Source organism: Neovison vison, chromosome 4 (assembly GCF_020171115.1).
Source record: "Neovison vison isolate M4711 chromosome 4, ASM_NN_V1, whole genome shotgun sequence".
Taxonomy (NCBI): domain Eukaryota; kingdom Metazoa; phylum Chordata; class Mammalia; order Carnivora; family Mustelidae; genus Neogale; species Neogale vison.
Genome location: NC_058094.1, coordinates 37305332 through 37318374, shown reverse-complemented (window position 1 = coordinate 37318374; position 13043 = coordinate 37305332). Strand labels below are relative to the sequence as shown.

At 44.7% G+C, this 13043-nt stretch overlaps 1 protein-coding gene across 5 annotated transcripts in view; it reads left to right on the top strand.

Annotated features, from left to right (window-relative positions):
• VPS13B (vacuolar protein sorting 13 homolog B) overlaps positions 1-13043 on the top strand; it is a 770530-nt gene that overhangs the window by 731172 nt on the left and 26315 nt on the right. For all 5 annotated transcript variants that reach the window (XM_044245211.1, XM_044245212.1, XM_044245209.1 and 2 more), the window contains exon 55: positions 11956-12074. In XM_044245211.1, coding sequence (XP_044101146.1) covers positions 11956-12074 — 119 coding nt within the window. The remainder of the gene's footprint in view (positions 1-11955; positions 12075-13043) is intronic.

Sequence of the window (13043 nt, the reverse complement as noted above, 5' to 3'; positions counted from 1 at the left end):
TGGAGGCGGTCAAGGAGAAGTGGAGAGGTCAGTGAGGAGTGCCCGGGAGACGAGTCCAGGGCCCCAGGAGTGAGGTTGTGCTGGAACAGGAGGACCTCGTCCTCTTCTCTGCCTGCAAGAAAAGAGGTGGGCAGGGGTTAGGGAGAGCTGTTTCGAGGGAGGGACCGGGATATTGAGGGATCTGATGCACTGAGGACTGAAGTTTGAAGTACGGAGTAAATCACCTGCTGAGGGGAGAGGGAAAGGGCTGGGGGGTTGGTGAGTGAGTTAGCAGTGGAATCAGGTGGAGGATGCAGCCAGGGACAGGTGCAGGACAAGCTGAGCCACCAGGGGCCAGATTCACCTTGGAGACCTGCCTTTGTAGTGGTCCCCACCCTAGAGGGGTGTGGTTTCTGTCCTCGGCCCTCATGGGCTGCACACTGAGAACCTGCTAGATCTGCGCAGACCCCGAGACGTTCCTGGTCTCATTAACTTACAAAATAAAGATTGCAAGCTTCCCAAGGGCTCCTGAACTCCTCTGCGTCGGTTTGAAAATTTTTCAAACCTTGCTTGCTTCTCTGTGTCTAGGGAATTCTTGACAACAGGCCTTCTGCCTGCCAAACCTTATTTGAGGGATTCCCGTTCACTCTAAATTTCCTCAAACCTTTGTAGTCACAGATACTTCAAAGCTGGGAGGAGGTACTCTTTCCAACACCCTTATCATCCCTGGTCTGAGGACCCAGCAAAGGCTCATGTTCCCATTAATCTTTGAGGAGCTGTGTGCCATATGTCCAGCAGACCACAGTTTGCTTCCTACTCCACAGGAAGATGTGTTTCAGAGCCTCACCGACATCTCAGGAATACACCAGTGCGTATAAATCACTAGGGAGTAAAGGGAGTTGTGTCCTCTGATGAAAGGAAGCAGCCCTTCTGTAGAAGTGAGTTCATTTTCCAGGAGCCTTTCCTCAGCCCTGGGTCTGAGGCCTATGATGCAAATTTCAAAGCTTACCTTAAAAAGCAGGATAGGGGCACCTGGGTGGCTCAGTTGGTTAAGCTGCTGCCTTCGGCTCAGGTCATGATCCCAGCATCCTGGGATCGAGTCCCACATTGGGCTCCTTGCTCTGCAGGGAGCCTGCTTCTCCCTCTGCCTCTACCTGCCACTCTGCCTTCCTGTACTCTCTCTATCTCTCTGACAAATAAATTTTAAAAATCTTTAAAAGAAAAAAAAATGGCAGGATAAAAACACCGTAAAATCACCAGTCTGCCTCAAGGAAGACAACTCCTTTAGCTTTTGCCAGTGATCGCCCCTTGCCTCAGCTCTGGAAATAAGACAGTGTCATGTCCTGTACTTTTGAGATGGAATATGACAGGGACAGGCGGAAAGTAGGTTTATAATAAGTTTATAATAACACAAAGAGGTGTTCTTTAGATCAGGAATTCCTGGGAAGATCTGATGGTGTGTAGGCCATAAAATTCTGACCGTTCTTCAAGTGGGTTTTCCTGGGCTGTATTACTAGCTGACATGTGGCTAGAAGACCTTCCCTGGTTACTCACCAGAGGGCCCAAAGCAGCAGCAGGTGCTCTTAGCCTTAACTTTTTAGCAGGTGTGAGCCTGACTCTGGGGGAAACATCTCTAGATTCTGAATAAATAAGAAGACATTTAAAAAATGAGCTTATGTGGACCATTTTAAGTCACAGTTTTGATCCCATCAGGATGACACATTGGGGAGACAAATAATAAGCAAGTGCTCCCAAGGCTGTCGTGTTGGGAACTCTGGGGGCAACTGTGAAGGGAAGGTCAGTGGTCCTGCTAGGATGTCCAGCAGATGAGCTTGGGAAGCTAAGAAGAACCTCTCCAGTAAGGGAACCTCTCCAGTAAGGGAACCTCTCCAGTAAGGGAACCTCTCCAGTAAGGGATCCTCTCCAGTAAGGGATCTCGTACTTCAGATTGAACAGGCATGAAGTAGACAAGAAAGTGGGAGATTTTTTTCTGGGCGGAGAAAGCAACATGTTTGAAGCTTCTGTGCTCAGACAGGGAGCCTGGTCCCTTCAGGGATCTAAATGCCAGTGTGGCCAGAGTGCCAGATGAAGGAAAAGGGGCCGGGACGGGGACCAGTGAGGCAGTTCAAGGCCAAACCCGGCCAGATTCAGTATCTGCAGCCAAGGATTTAGGTTTTTATCTTAAGAGCCAGGGGAAGTCTTTGACTTGTTTATGAAAAGCAATTTCTGAGCCATTGAAGCAGCAAAGAAAAATGAGCCGTAAAAACCCCAGAAGGTTTGCAGGTGAGTTTTCTTCTAAAAAGATCCAGTAAATTCTCACTATCTTTGATGCTTAGCAGAAGTGTTCGGTGGAGTCAGGGTTTTCTTTTCCATGTGTGTGGAAGAGGCGGAGTAACAGTCCTTCATGTTTCTATAGCTCTCTGCCATTTACAAAGTACTTGCGCATCCACAGTCTCTATTCTTCCGTTCATTTATTTGGCAAGTTTAATGGAGGAACTATCCAGAGCCAAACCCTTTGCCCTGAACAAGGCTTTACTCCTGCTCCAAGGACCTGAGCAGAAGTAAGTAAATCCAGTCAAGTGATATAAGTCCCAAGACAGAGCGTTTGATCACGGCAAAAATTCTAGGATCATTAGGGCAATAATTTGTGTGTTTCTTTTCCTGATGAGAAGATTGAGACTTAAAGAGTAATCAACTAGGTGGTTTATAACTAAGCAGGATCAGACTGGAACCGGGATCTGCCCACATGTGACCCAGTCTTGTTTTTCCTGTACCAAGTGGAGGTCACAATCTGTCCTTTGGAGTCCAGCCCTGGCTACAGATATTGCTACCTGAAGGTTCATGAAAGCACAGGTTAGAAGAGGTTTTCTACTTTCCCCTCTATCCAGGGCAAGAGTCCCTCCTGTGCCATCTCCCCTCAGTCTTCTGGCTCAGTTTCATTCCAGCAGTGACTATAGGAAAGTTTCTGCCCATGTCGAACTGAAAATCCTCCCTCCGTGGCATCCACTCCTTCATCCTTGTTTTACCCTCTGGGGCATCGCAGATTGTTTACTTCCCCTCTAATATAGCAACACTACAATTATTTGAAGGCCGCCTCAACATCTTCTCTAAGTGTTCCCTTATCCAGGCTAAACATTGCTGGTTCCTTGAATCATTCCTTCAGTAAATGTGATTTCCAGACCCATCACCACAGTTACCCTTGTCTGAATACACTAGTGTGTTATGTTCCCTTTTAAAAATCTGGCAGCCAGAATTATACATACTATTCCAAATGTGGTCTAACCAGCTATTACCTCCCTGTGCTTCCATTAATAAAGTGGAAGATTGAGTTAGCTTTTTATTAACAAGTTCAGACTGTTTGTTATTATTGAACTTGTGGTCAACCACATCCCCCAGGTCTTTATCATATGACTCGCTGTACAGTTGACTTTTTGAACCCAGTGACAGGACTTTGCATTTATCCCCAATAAATTAAATCTTGTTGCTATTGGCCTCGTCCAGCTTGTTGAAATCACTTAAAAAAAAATTTGTGATGCTGTCATCCAACATATTAAGTATCGTTGGTAGCTTTATGTCATCTATAGATGTGGTAAGCATGCATTCTACGTGTTCGTCCGAGTCATTAATAAGTATGTCAAACAGGACAAGTCCAAGGTCTGCAGGCCGTGGTAAATCACTAGGTACCTCCCGAAGGCATGGGTTCAGTTAGCCACTAACACCTCAAAATGCACGGTCATCTGGCCACATTTCTTAAATAAGAAAATGCACCTGAAAACGTTTTTTAAGCCATACTGTTTAAGGTGTTTCTTATCTTGCTTTCAAGGTTATCATGACACTTTGCTAAATGCCTTGATGAGCCAGGACTCAAGTAATGTAATCAGTCCACTTGGTGCAGATCAGACAGAGGGAATAACCCTGAAAACTAACGCTTGAAGAGCATGTGGTCATTTTCCAACATACCCTTAGCCTCTGTCCGGGAACCTTTACATAGAAGAAGACTTAATCAGCCCAAGGGAGTATCTGATTTCTAAAACATGCAGTAAAGCTATTTTGGCTTTTTGTTTACTTCCCTCGCCTTCCCCTACATCCCGTATCAAGGACAGAACAGACATCAGCTAGTTGGTACCCACTTCTGCATATCTGCCAAGTGCTGTGGTCTAGAGTCTTCTGTGTGTCTACAGTTTGTTCCAGCTGAGTCACACCTGCTCTTAAAGATACTTGAGAGTAGGGATTCCCCTAGATATTTTTCAGCTGTATACAGAGGGAAGACTTATACTCTGAACATCACTATTTTGTTTTCACCCTTATCCATCCTTTTCTCATTTTAGAAATTGATCATTTTAAAAATTCATCTACCTTTTTTCCTCTTGGAGATCAACTCTCACTGCTTTAAGAAAGCAGTTCCAAGAATAGAAACGGGATAGATCCAGTCACTCGGATCCATCTCGGGCCCCTGCATCTCTCCTAAGCTTCAAGTCTTGTTCTTCGCCAACCACCAGACATCTCCACCTGAAACTCACAAGCACCTCAAACCCAGCATGTCTGAAACCAAAGTGATCATTTTCCATTCCCTAAGTCAGCTTCTCTTAGAGTCGCTACTTCCCACTATAAAAACCTTAAATAAGATTTCTGTGAATTTGTATTGAATTCCTGCTTTACCTCAAGCATTCTACAAATATGATCTTTAGTCCCTGCCACATTCCTTAAAGGCAGATACTACCTGAAGCCCAGGGAGGTCACCTTTCACAAAGCGAGTGGCCTGGGATCCAAACTCCAGCTGTCAGTCTTCTGAGCCTATATTTTTCCTGCTGTACCCCAATACCTTCCTTTCCCTCTTCCTCCTGCCCCCACACATCCTGTAAATCACCAGGTTCTGGCAGAAAGTCCTCAGAAGTTTCTCTGGATCTGCCCCTTCTCTCTGTGACCATGGCCTACTTCAGGCCTTTTATCCGTCTTCCCTCTCCCAGAGTTTGGCAGTAGCCCCTCAAAGGACCTCTGTGTTGTCAGCCTCATCACCTTCAACTCGGTCTCCACAGCTACCACCCAAGTGATTACTAAAACACAGAGTCCAGCTCAGAGAAGGCTCTCCAGGCCACTAGACTGCTTAAAACAGGCCACCATCTGAGACAAACAGGCTGCGTGTTACTTCCATACTCCCTCTGTAGGTAAGGGGTCTGTCTGGCCCCATAGCACACACGAAACTTTCTTCTTCCCTTCAAAGCCTAAGTCTTAACTTGGTCCGCATCATGGCTTTCCCTCTTCAGATATTTTCTTACAAGTCACTTCGTCTAGAAATAGGAGTACTACCTTCTCAATTTATTCCTTCCCAAAATAGGGAGTAAAATTCTTTTATGAAAAAGAAATGTTAGCCAAAGGTCAGAACAAATAGAATGGCTAATTACCTGCAGATCTATTTACGGAGGCTGAGTGTCTGCCATCTGCCGGCTGGAGACCCAGGAAAGCCATAGTATGATTCAGTCCGGGTCCAAAGGCCTGACAACCAAGGCAGCTGATGGTTCAAGGCAGCTAAATTCACGAGGAGAAGATGAAATGAGATATCCTAGCTCACCAGTGAGGCAGGGGGTAAAGGGGGCAGATTATTCCTTCCTGCACCTTTTGTTCTGTTCTGGCCCTCTACAGAATTCCCCCTACATTGGGGAAGGCCGGCTACTGAGTCTGCTGATTCAAATGCTAATCCCATCCAGAAACATCCTCACAGACACATCCAGAAATAACGCATAACCTGGGCACCCTCTGGCCAGTCAGGTTGACACAAAATCACCCATCACAGAAAGAAAGTAAAAATCTAAGGTGGGAGCACAGGAGTCAGGTAAAAGAAAGAGAATTGGAAAGGGAGGAGGCCCTGTGGCTGTTGGAGCCCAGATGAAGAGGAAATGAGTAAAATATTAGAGGAGGAGAGCCCAGAAGTTGTTTTAGTAACAGTTGTACCTATTATTGAGGTCTACCTCAGCTTCTGTGCTGGGGTGTTCTCTGACTCCCCCCAGATTTTCCCTGGATTGCCACATAGAGCCTGCAGGGAAAAAGAGGGAGACCTGGAAAGAGAGACTTTCAGGAATTCATCCTTTTATTTCCTGTGTCCCCTTGTAACTTATTAACTTAGTAAAGTTAAATTGATATCATTTTTTAAAATATTGTTTGCTGGACATAAATCTAATAAGCATTTTAATAAAGATAACTGGATACTTAGGAAAGCCCAAGTTTATTAAAGTGTTTCTTACTTGTAATCGTGGTAAAAGACCACATAGTAAGTGGCGGGCAGGACAAAGGCCTGGAATGATGTTCTTATACGCACACCAGTGAGAGAAAGTTTACTTGATCAGAGTAAACAGACACAAACAGATACAAACGGCAAAATACAGAGTATCCTCCCTGGGTTTAGTGGTCAGAGCAGCAAATCTACCAGATGTTGCCTGATAGCCTCCTCCCCCCACACACACACACCAATGTGAAGTGAAGGAAGAACAAACACTTAAGGGATGGCACTGATCAGGACAGGCTAGCTCATTGGGCAGTAACAGCTCTGCAGCAACAACAGAAAACCCCCTTGGTCATCAGTCATGTCATCGTCCCTTTTCTACATACGAAACAAACAAATTGCCTCCCTGGAGCCCCATCCAGTCACCACATCCCACTGGAAATCCAGTACTCCTGAGCAATGCTCTGAGTCTGCGCAGGACTCCCTTCATCTGGAGAGCTGGGAGCTTGTGGCCTCCTCCCTCTCCCCTCATTTTACAAGACAGGATAACCATTATAACCCCTCCAGAATGGAAAGGAGAAGAAAGAGAGACGTAACGGCAGCCCCTTATCCGTGACAATTCTGAAAATTTTCTGAGCACATAATTGTGGGGTTTCTACCCTGGAGCAAGGTCTAGTCTCTGAGCCCCGTTTCTATTCTTGGAACTGCTTTCTTAGCATTTTTCTTCTAGTCCCTGGATCTACCCTCAAGAGCTCTTCCTCGATCCCATCTAAAGCTCGTATTGAGTTTCAAGCAATCACAGTCTCTTCCAGTCTAGACTTGTGAGTTTATTGGGCGGTAGTCATTTCTTAAGAACTATTTGATTCTCAAGGATTCATGTACTGATAACCACACCCATGGTCCTTCTCAAGGCATATTTCTGTGCTGTCTTGCTTCTTCGCTTCTCTCCAGATTTAAGAGAGTTTCTGTGGCAAACATATACTTTTAAGCTGAACTTTCTTCTGAGTCACTTGAATAACTGACCAATTCTTTCCTGATATCTGAGCTCATCTCTTCTTGAATACATTGCCAGAGACAGCCAGCAGCAGCCAACACACACTACTAATGTTTTGTTCCCGAACCTCATCTTCTGGAGGCACAAATGGATTAGGTTTATAATCTGCCTCCCAGGTAATATCAGACAACAGTCTTACTAAATGTCTTGCTACTTTATAACATGAATTGCCACTTTAGTATCTTCCAGTATCAATTCTTACTGCCTGACCATTAACCCAAGGACTCCTATTTTAAGTTTTTGCAGGAACCCTACTTCTAGTATCGATATTACATTAGTTAGCTGGGCGAGGCTCTGCGGCCTTTCCGAATCCTAGCATTTACTGCTTGCTCATGCTGTGTGCCCAGGGCTCATGGTCACTTTCCATGGTCACTCAGGGATGCAGGTTGATGGAGTCTCCGTCACCTTCTGTGTGCCCCACTGTAAAAAGACACCCCCAAACCTAGAGGCTTGACAATGAAGAACATCTCATGAGTCTGAAGGTTTGTTTGGGTGACTTTTGTGCAGGATGAACCTGGGATCACTCATGCAGCTGTGTTCGGCTGGAAGTTGGCAGAGGGAGGAGTTCAGCTGGAACGTCTGGGCATCTCTCTCACCATGTGGTCTTTCCTCTCTAGAGAGGCTAAACCAGACTTCTTCACATGGTTGGCAGGAGGGCAAACCCCAGGGATCAAGCTTTATCAGGCTTCTTGCCTCTCATTTGCTGATATCCCGTCAGCTGACAGCAGTCACAGCCAAGCTCTGGATCAGCAGAAGGCACCAAGCAAAGGCCTGGAAGCTGGGTGTGCAGCTTCTTGACTGAGCAACCGTCTGCCACAACCAGCTAGACCAGGAAGCTACAAGCTTTTTCTTCAAAAAGTTTCTTCTTTTTCTTCAGTAAGCATTTTCGGTTTTGCAGGCAATACAGTCTTTGTCACAATTTCTCCATTCTGCTGTTACATAGAGACAGTATGTAAATAAAGGAGCATAGCTATGTCTCCACAAAACTTTATTTACAACTAACAGGCCGTGGATTGGATTTGTCCTGCCACCGATCTAGAGCATAGAGCCTGTATTCAGCCTCCACAGCAGGAGAAGAAGACTAGCTCTTTTATGCTTTGGCTCAGAAGTAACGTTTGTCAATTCTGTCTTTAGCTCATTGGCCAGAACTTAGTCATGTGGCCACACCTAACTGCAAGGGGCTGAGGGGTAGAGTCCTGCTCTGTGCTGGACGGAGCTCGGTACGCATGGACACTAGAAGTCTCTACCCCAGCAGCTACGTTGAGAGGATATCCATTCAGATCTTGACTACATATCAGGTGCTGAAGAAAATGGACATAAAACATTGTCCTCATGAGCTTATACAGAGATCATAATGATTAATATATGAAGAGGGAGAAGCATGTTATACATCTTTGCCCTGAAATCATTAGTTATTATCCCATCATTTGTGTACTTGGCTTTTTTACCAGCTAAGCTGAGAGCAGTTTGAGGGTATGATTAGATCTCGGTCCCTGGGGCACCTGGGTGGCTCTACCGGTTAAGCGTCCAACTCTTGATTTCTCCCTGGGTCATGATCTCAGGGTCATGAGATGATCTCAGGGTTGTGAGATCGAGCACTGCATCAGGCTCCCTACTCGGCAGGGAACCAGCTTCTCCCTCCCTCTTCATCTGCCCCCCACCTCATGTGCTCTCTCTCTCTCTCAAATAACTAAATCTTTAAAAACAAAAACAAACAAACAAAAAAAACCTTCCCTATCCCTAATACAGTGCCTTGCTCTTTGTAAGAACACTTTAAGTATCAAGTAATTGATTGAATGACTAAATGACCATCAGACCAAAACAAGGATTTGTTTTAAAAACTTCTGAGGTAGGTACAGATGCCTAATTTCTCTGGCAGTTAACTAACTAACTAACTAACTAACTCCCTAATCCCTAGAGCTGCCGCTGTACAAAATGCTTGGCATTGTGAGCGAGTGGAAAGAACACCCAGAAAAATTTTTCTCCAGAGTCCAGATTTTTTATGAGAAGTACCTTAAAGGTTTAAGTCCATTTGCTTGCTTCAAAGTCCCTTGGGCAGTTAACAAAAACCATCAGCTTGATTTATCTTTCCTATCTTAGAAGGAACCAGTATCCTTCCTCATTTCATCATGCCTAAGGATGACTTTGAGTTTGAGCAGAGCAGTAAATATTTCCCTTTTTGAGCCTCTCCTTCCCTCCTTTGAGGGTTGATAGTTCTCTCCTAAAACCCTGAGACATGCACTTAAGTTACAGTCACTGAGAGAGGGAAATACAGATGGGAGAACAGGACCTTAGAAAGGTTTGTGCTGGGGCACCTGGGTAGCTCAGTGGGTTAAAGCCTCTGCCTTCCGCCTGGGTCATGATCCCAGCGTCGTGGGATCAAGCCCCGCATCGGGCTCTCTGCTCAGCCAGGAGCCGCTTCCTTTCCTCTCTCTCTGCCTGCTTTTCTGCCTACTTGCGATTGCTGTCTGTCAAATAAATAAATAAAATCTTAAGAAAGAAAGAAAAGTTTGTGCCAAATAAATAATCTCACGTCTATAAACCTAGTAGAAAAGCAGTTGACTAAGGGCGCCTCGGCAGCTCAGCCAGTTGAGTATCCCACTCTTGATTTCCACTTAGGTCATGATCTCAGGGTCATGGATTCGAGCCCCATGCTGAGCCCACTTCAGGCTCCACGCTCAGCAGGGAGTCTGCTTCTGTCCCCTCTCTCTCTGCCTCACATCCATGGGTTTTCTCGCTCTCATTCAAATAATATATATATATATTTTTTAAAGCAGTTGACTTACTTTATATATCATACAAAATGATAAATATGAGTGTTTTTGAAACAATACCTGTCTTGTTTTAGATTCATGAGCTTGGCCATTTATTAAGTTGACTGCATTCTAGATTTTGTCCAAGTTCATTTTTTTTAAAAAGATTTCATTTATATTTTTGAGAGAGCGTGAGCACGAGTGGGGTGAGAGTCAGAGAGAGATGCAGCCTCTCCTCTGAGCAGGGAGCCTGAATTGGGGACTTTGGGATCATGGACCTGAGCTGAAGGCAAATGCTTACCCGACTAAGCCAACCAGGTGGCCCAGGTTCAATGTTTACCTTAGAACAGACAAGGAAAATTCAGGATACAGGATCTTTTGAAACATATTTTTGTAAAACAGTCCATTTGGGAAACACGTCCGTGGAGCACAAACGGACCCCACTCCTGCCATGAAGAAACTGACAGTCTGATCGTTGAGTCAGGTGTGGAAACAGGTGACTGTGCCACGAACAATACAGAATTGTGACCAAACAAGTGCAGTTTAAGTACTTTAGGAGCATAGAAGTGAGTATCAAGCTGAGGAAAGGAATAGGAAAACTAGAGGGTACCTTTGTGGAAAGAGATATCCTTAAGGAGCAGGTGCAGAGATACATAGGCTCTCGCATGGGGTGGGGTGGGGGGTGTCTTCTGGGCCCCGGGGGTGCCGAGTAGCAGACAAGGGCCTAAGCTGAAGCAGTGGCCATGGAGCGCAAGAGAAGGCTCTACCAAGGAGCTGGCTGAGCGGGAGCATCTGTGGACCGCTGGGCCGCAGGACACGGGCAGGAGGCAGACGTGATAGCCAGCTGCCTGACCCACCCCGGAGTGCCGCCCCCAGTCAGGATTTCTGAAGGAGGAGCGCTCATGCACCAAAGAAACCCGGTGCCATTGAAGTGACGTCTGGGGCTCTCTCTGCGGTTCTGCGTCCACTCTTTCCAGGGCCGCCTCAGCCGGTCAGAGTTAGAGTACCTTCATTCCCTGGCAGGCAGGCACCTAGCTCTGTTCCTTCCCCCAGGAATTTTCAGTCTTCCTTTTCTTTACTGTCCTAGCAATAATAAAGGGCCCAGATTTGGCTGAACTGATACCGCAAATTATCACAAAATCAGCATTCCCAAACATAGGTTCTTGCCTCTACTCTCAGGTAAGGCTGGCCATGAACATGATGTTCTTGGAGTTGTTTTTCAAATAGTTCTGTTCTGTTTTTCAAATATTTATCCATTTAAGCAACCTCGGTATTTCATGCTGAGAGGACATCAGTTCTGCTGGCCTGGCACCTGGCTTCTGAGATAGAACTTTCCTGGGGCTTTAGTCCACCTTCCCATGGAAGAAAAATTAATTTTGACTCCATGCAAATGAAGTTATCTGACATTGTTACAAGTATGTGAGGGACTGAGGGACCTTGAGAAGATTATGGCATGTCTTGATAGGTTTTCTGGTACGTTTCTGAGTCCTCCGGATAGATGGGCATCCTCATGGTAGTGAGTCAACACTCGAGAATCTGAAAGTTTTTTCATTTTGCATTTCAAGTCCTGAGTTTTCAGCAGATTATTTTCCACAGAGATCCATAAACACACATCAGGCTGGCCCATGGCTGGACTCCAGCCCACACAGAGCTATTTGCCAATTCCAAAGGAGAGAATAAAGACACTCGTGCTCTGTCATCATCCATCATTGTTTTTTACTAAGAACCTTACAGCTGGATATTGAAAAATCTGGATTTGATCTTTCTTTCTTTCTTTTCTTTTCTTTTTTTTTTTTTTACAAGTCAGCTGAATAGCCTATACACATACATAGAAAGAAATATAACCAGCAAGTGTTTGTGGTATTGAATCAGAACTTAAGATGTTGGAAGGCAACCATTTCAGTAGTGGTACTTACTTCTTTTTCATCAGATTTTGAATATTATTCTTGTAGGTTGTGTTCCTGACTGGCTTTGGCTACGTATATGTGGACATTGTCCTCCAGTGTGGCACAGTCTTCATCACTCTGGCCCCAGAAGGAAAAGTGGGATCTGGTCTAACTACTACCAACAGGTAGGATTAATTATTATCCCAGTGGCAGTATGGTAAGCTTTCCCATTGTGACATCATAAACCTGCTATTTCCCATTCTTTATCATCTCTATATATACATTATAGCTTTTGGTGAATTATTATGTAATCCATAGGATATGTTTATTAGCATTAAATCCGACCTATAAAAAGTAGCAAGATATGATCTTTGGTACCCCTTCCAGTGGTAAGTTGAATAAACTGGTTTACAAACTAAAACATGCATTAAAATTATATATTAGCATTAGCATGAAATGCAAATTAATACTTCTGTATCCAGTTGACAATCTAGTAGTTAGTAATCTGACTTAGCAATTAGAGCTACAAAATAAATTCGTCTCTTAGAGGGTTGCCATCAGGTTTTACACTCATGAACCAAAGAGTTAATATGCTTAATTTAAAGGAACTCCTATAATCCATTCGGAATAGTATGAATCTATGGCCCCTCCTTCTAAAAGTGGAGGCGCATGCATGACCAGGAAGTTCTAGGAAGGGGAAATACAAGAATCAAAGACGTGCAAATTTAAGTAAGACATTACCAAAGTTAACAATGATGTGTCATCACCTACAATTCAAGTGGAAGTGTAAACTACTGCATTTTCTGGAAAGCACTTGAGCAACCTCTGTTATCAGCTTTAAAATCCCTTTGGCTTGTGGGTGCCTGGGTGGCTCAGTCAGGTGTCCCACTCTTTTTTTTTTTTTAATTAAATTTATTTATTTTCAGCATAACAGTATTCATTATTTTTCACCACACCCAGTGCTCCATGCAATCCGTGCCCTCTATAATACCCACCAACCTCCCACCCACCCCCCGCCACTTCAAAACCCTCAGATTGTTTTTCAGAGTCCATGATTCACCTCCCCTTCCAATTTCCCCCAACTCCCTTCTCCTCTCTAACTCCCCATGTCCTCCATGTTATTTGTTATGCTCCACAAATAAGTGAAACCATAT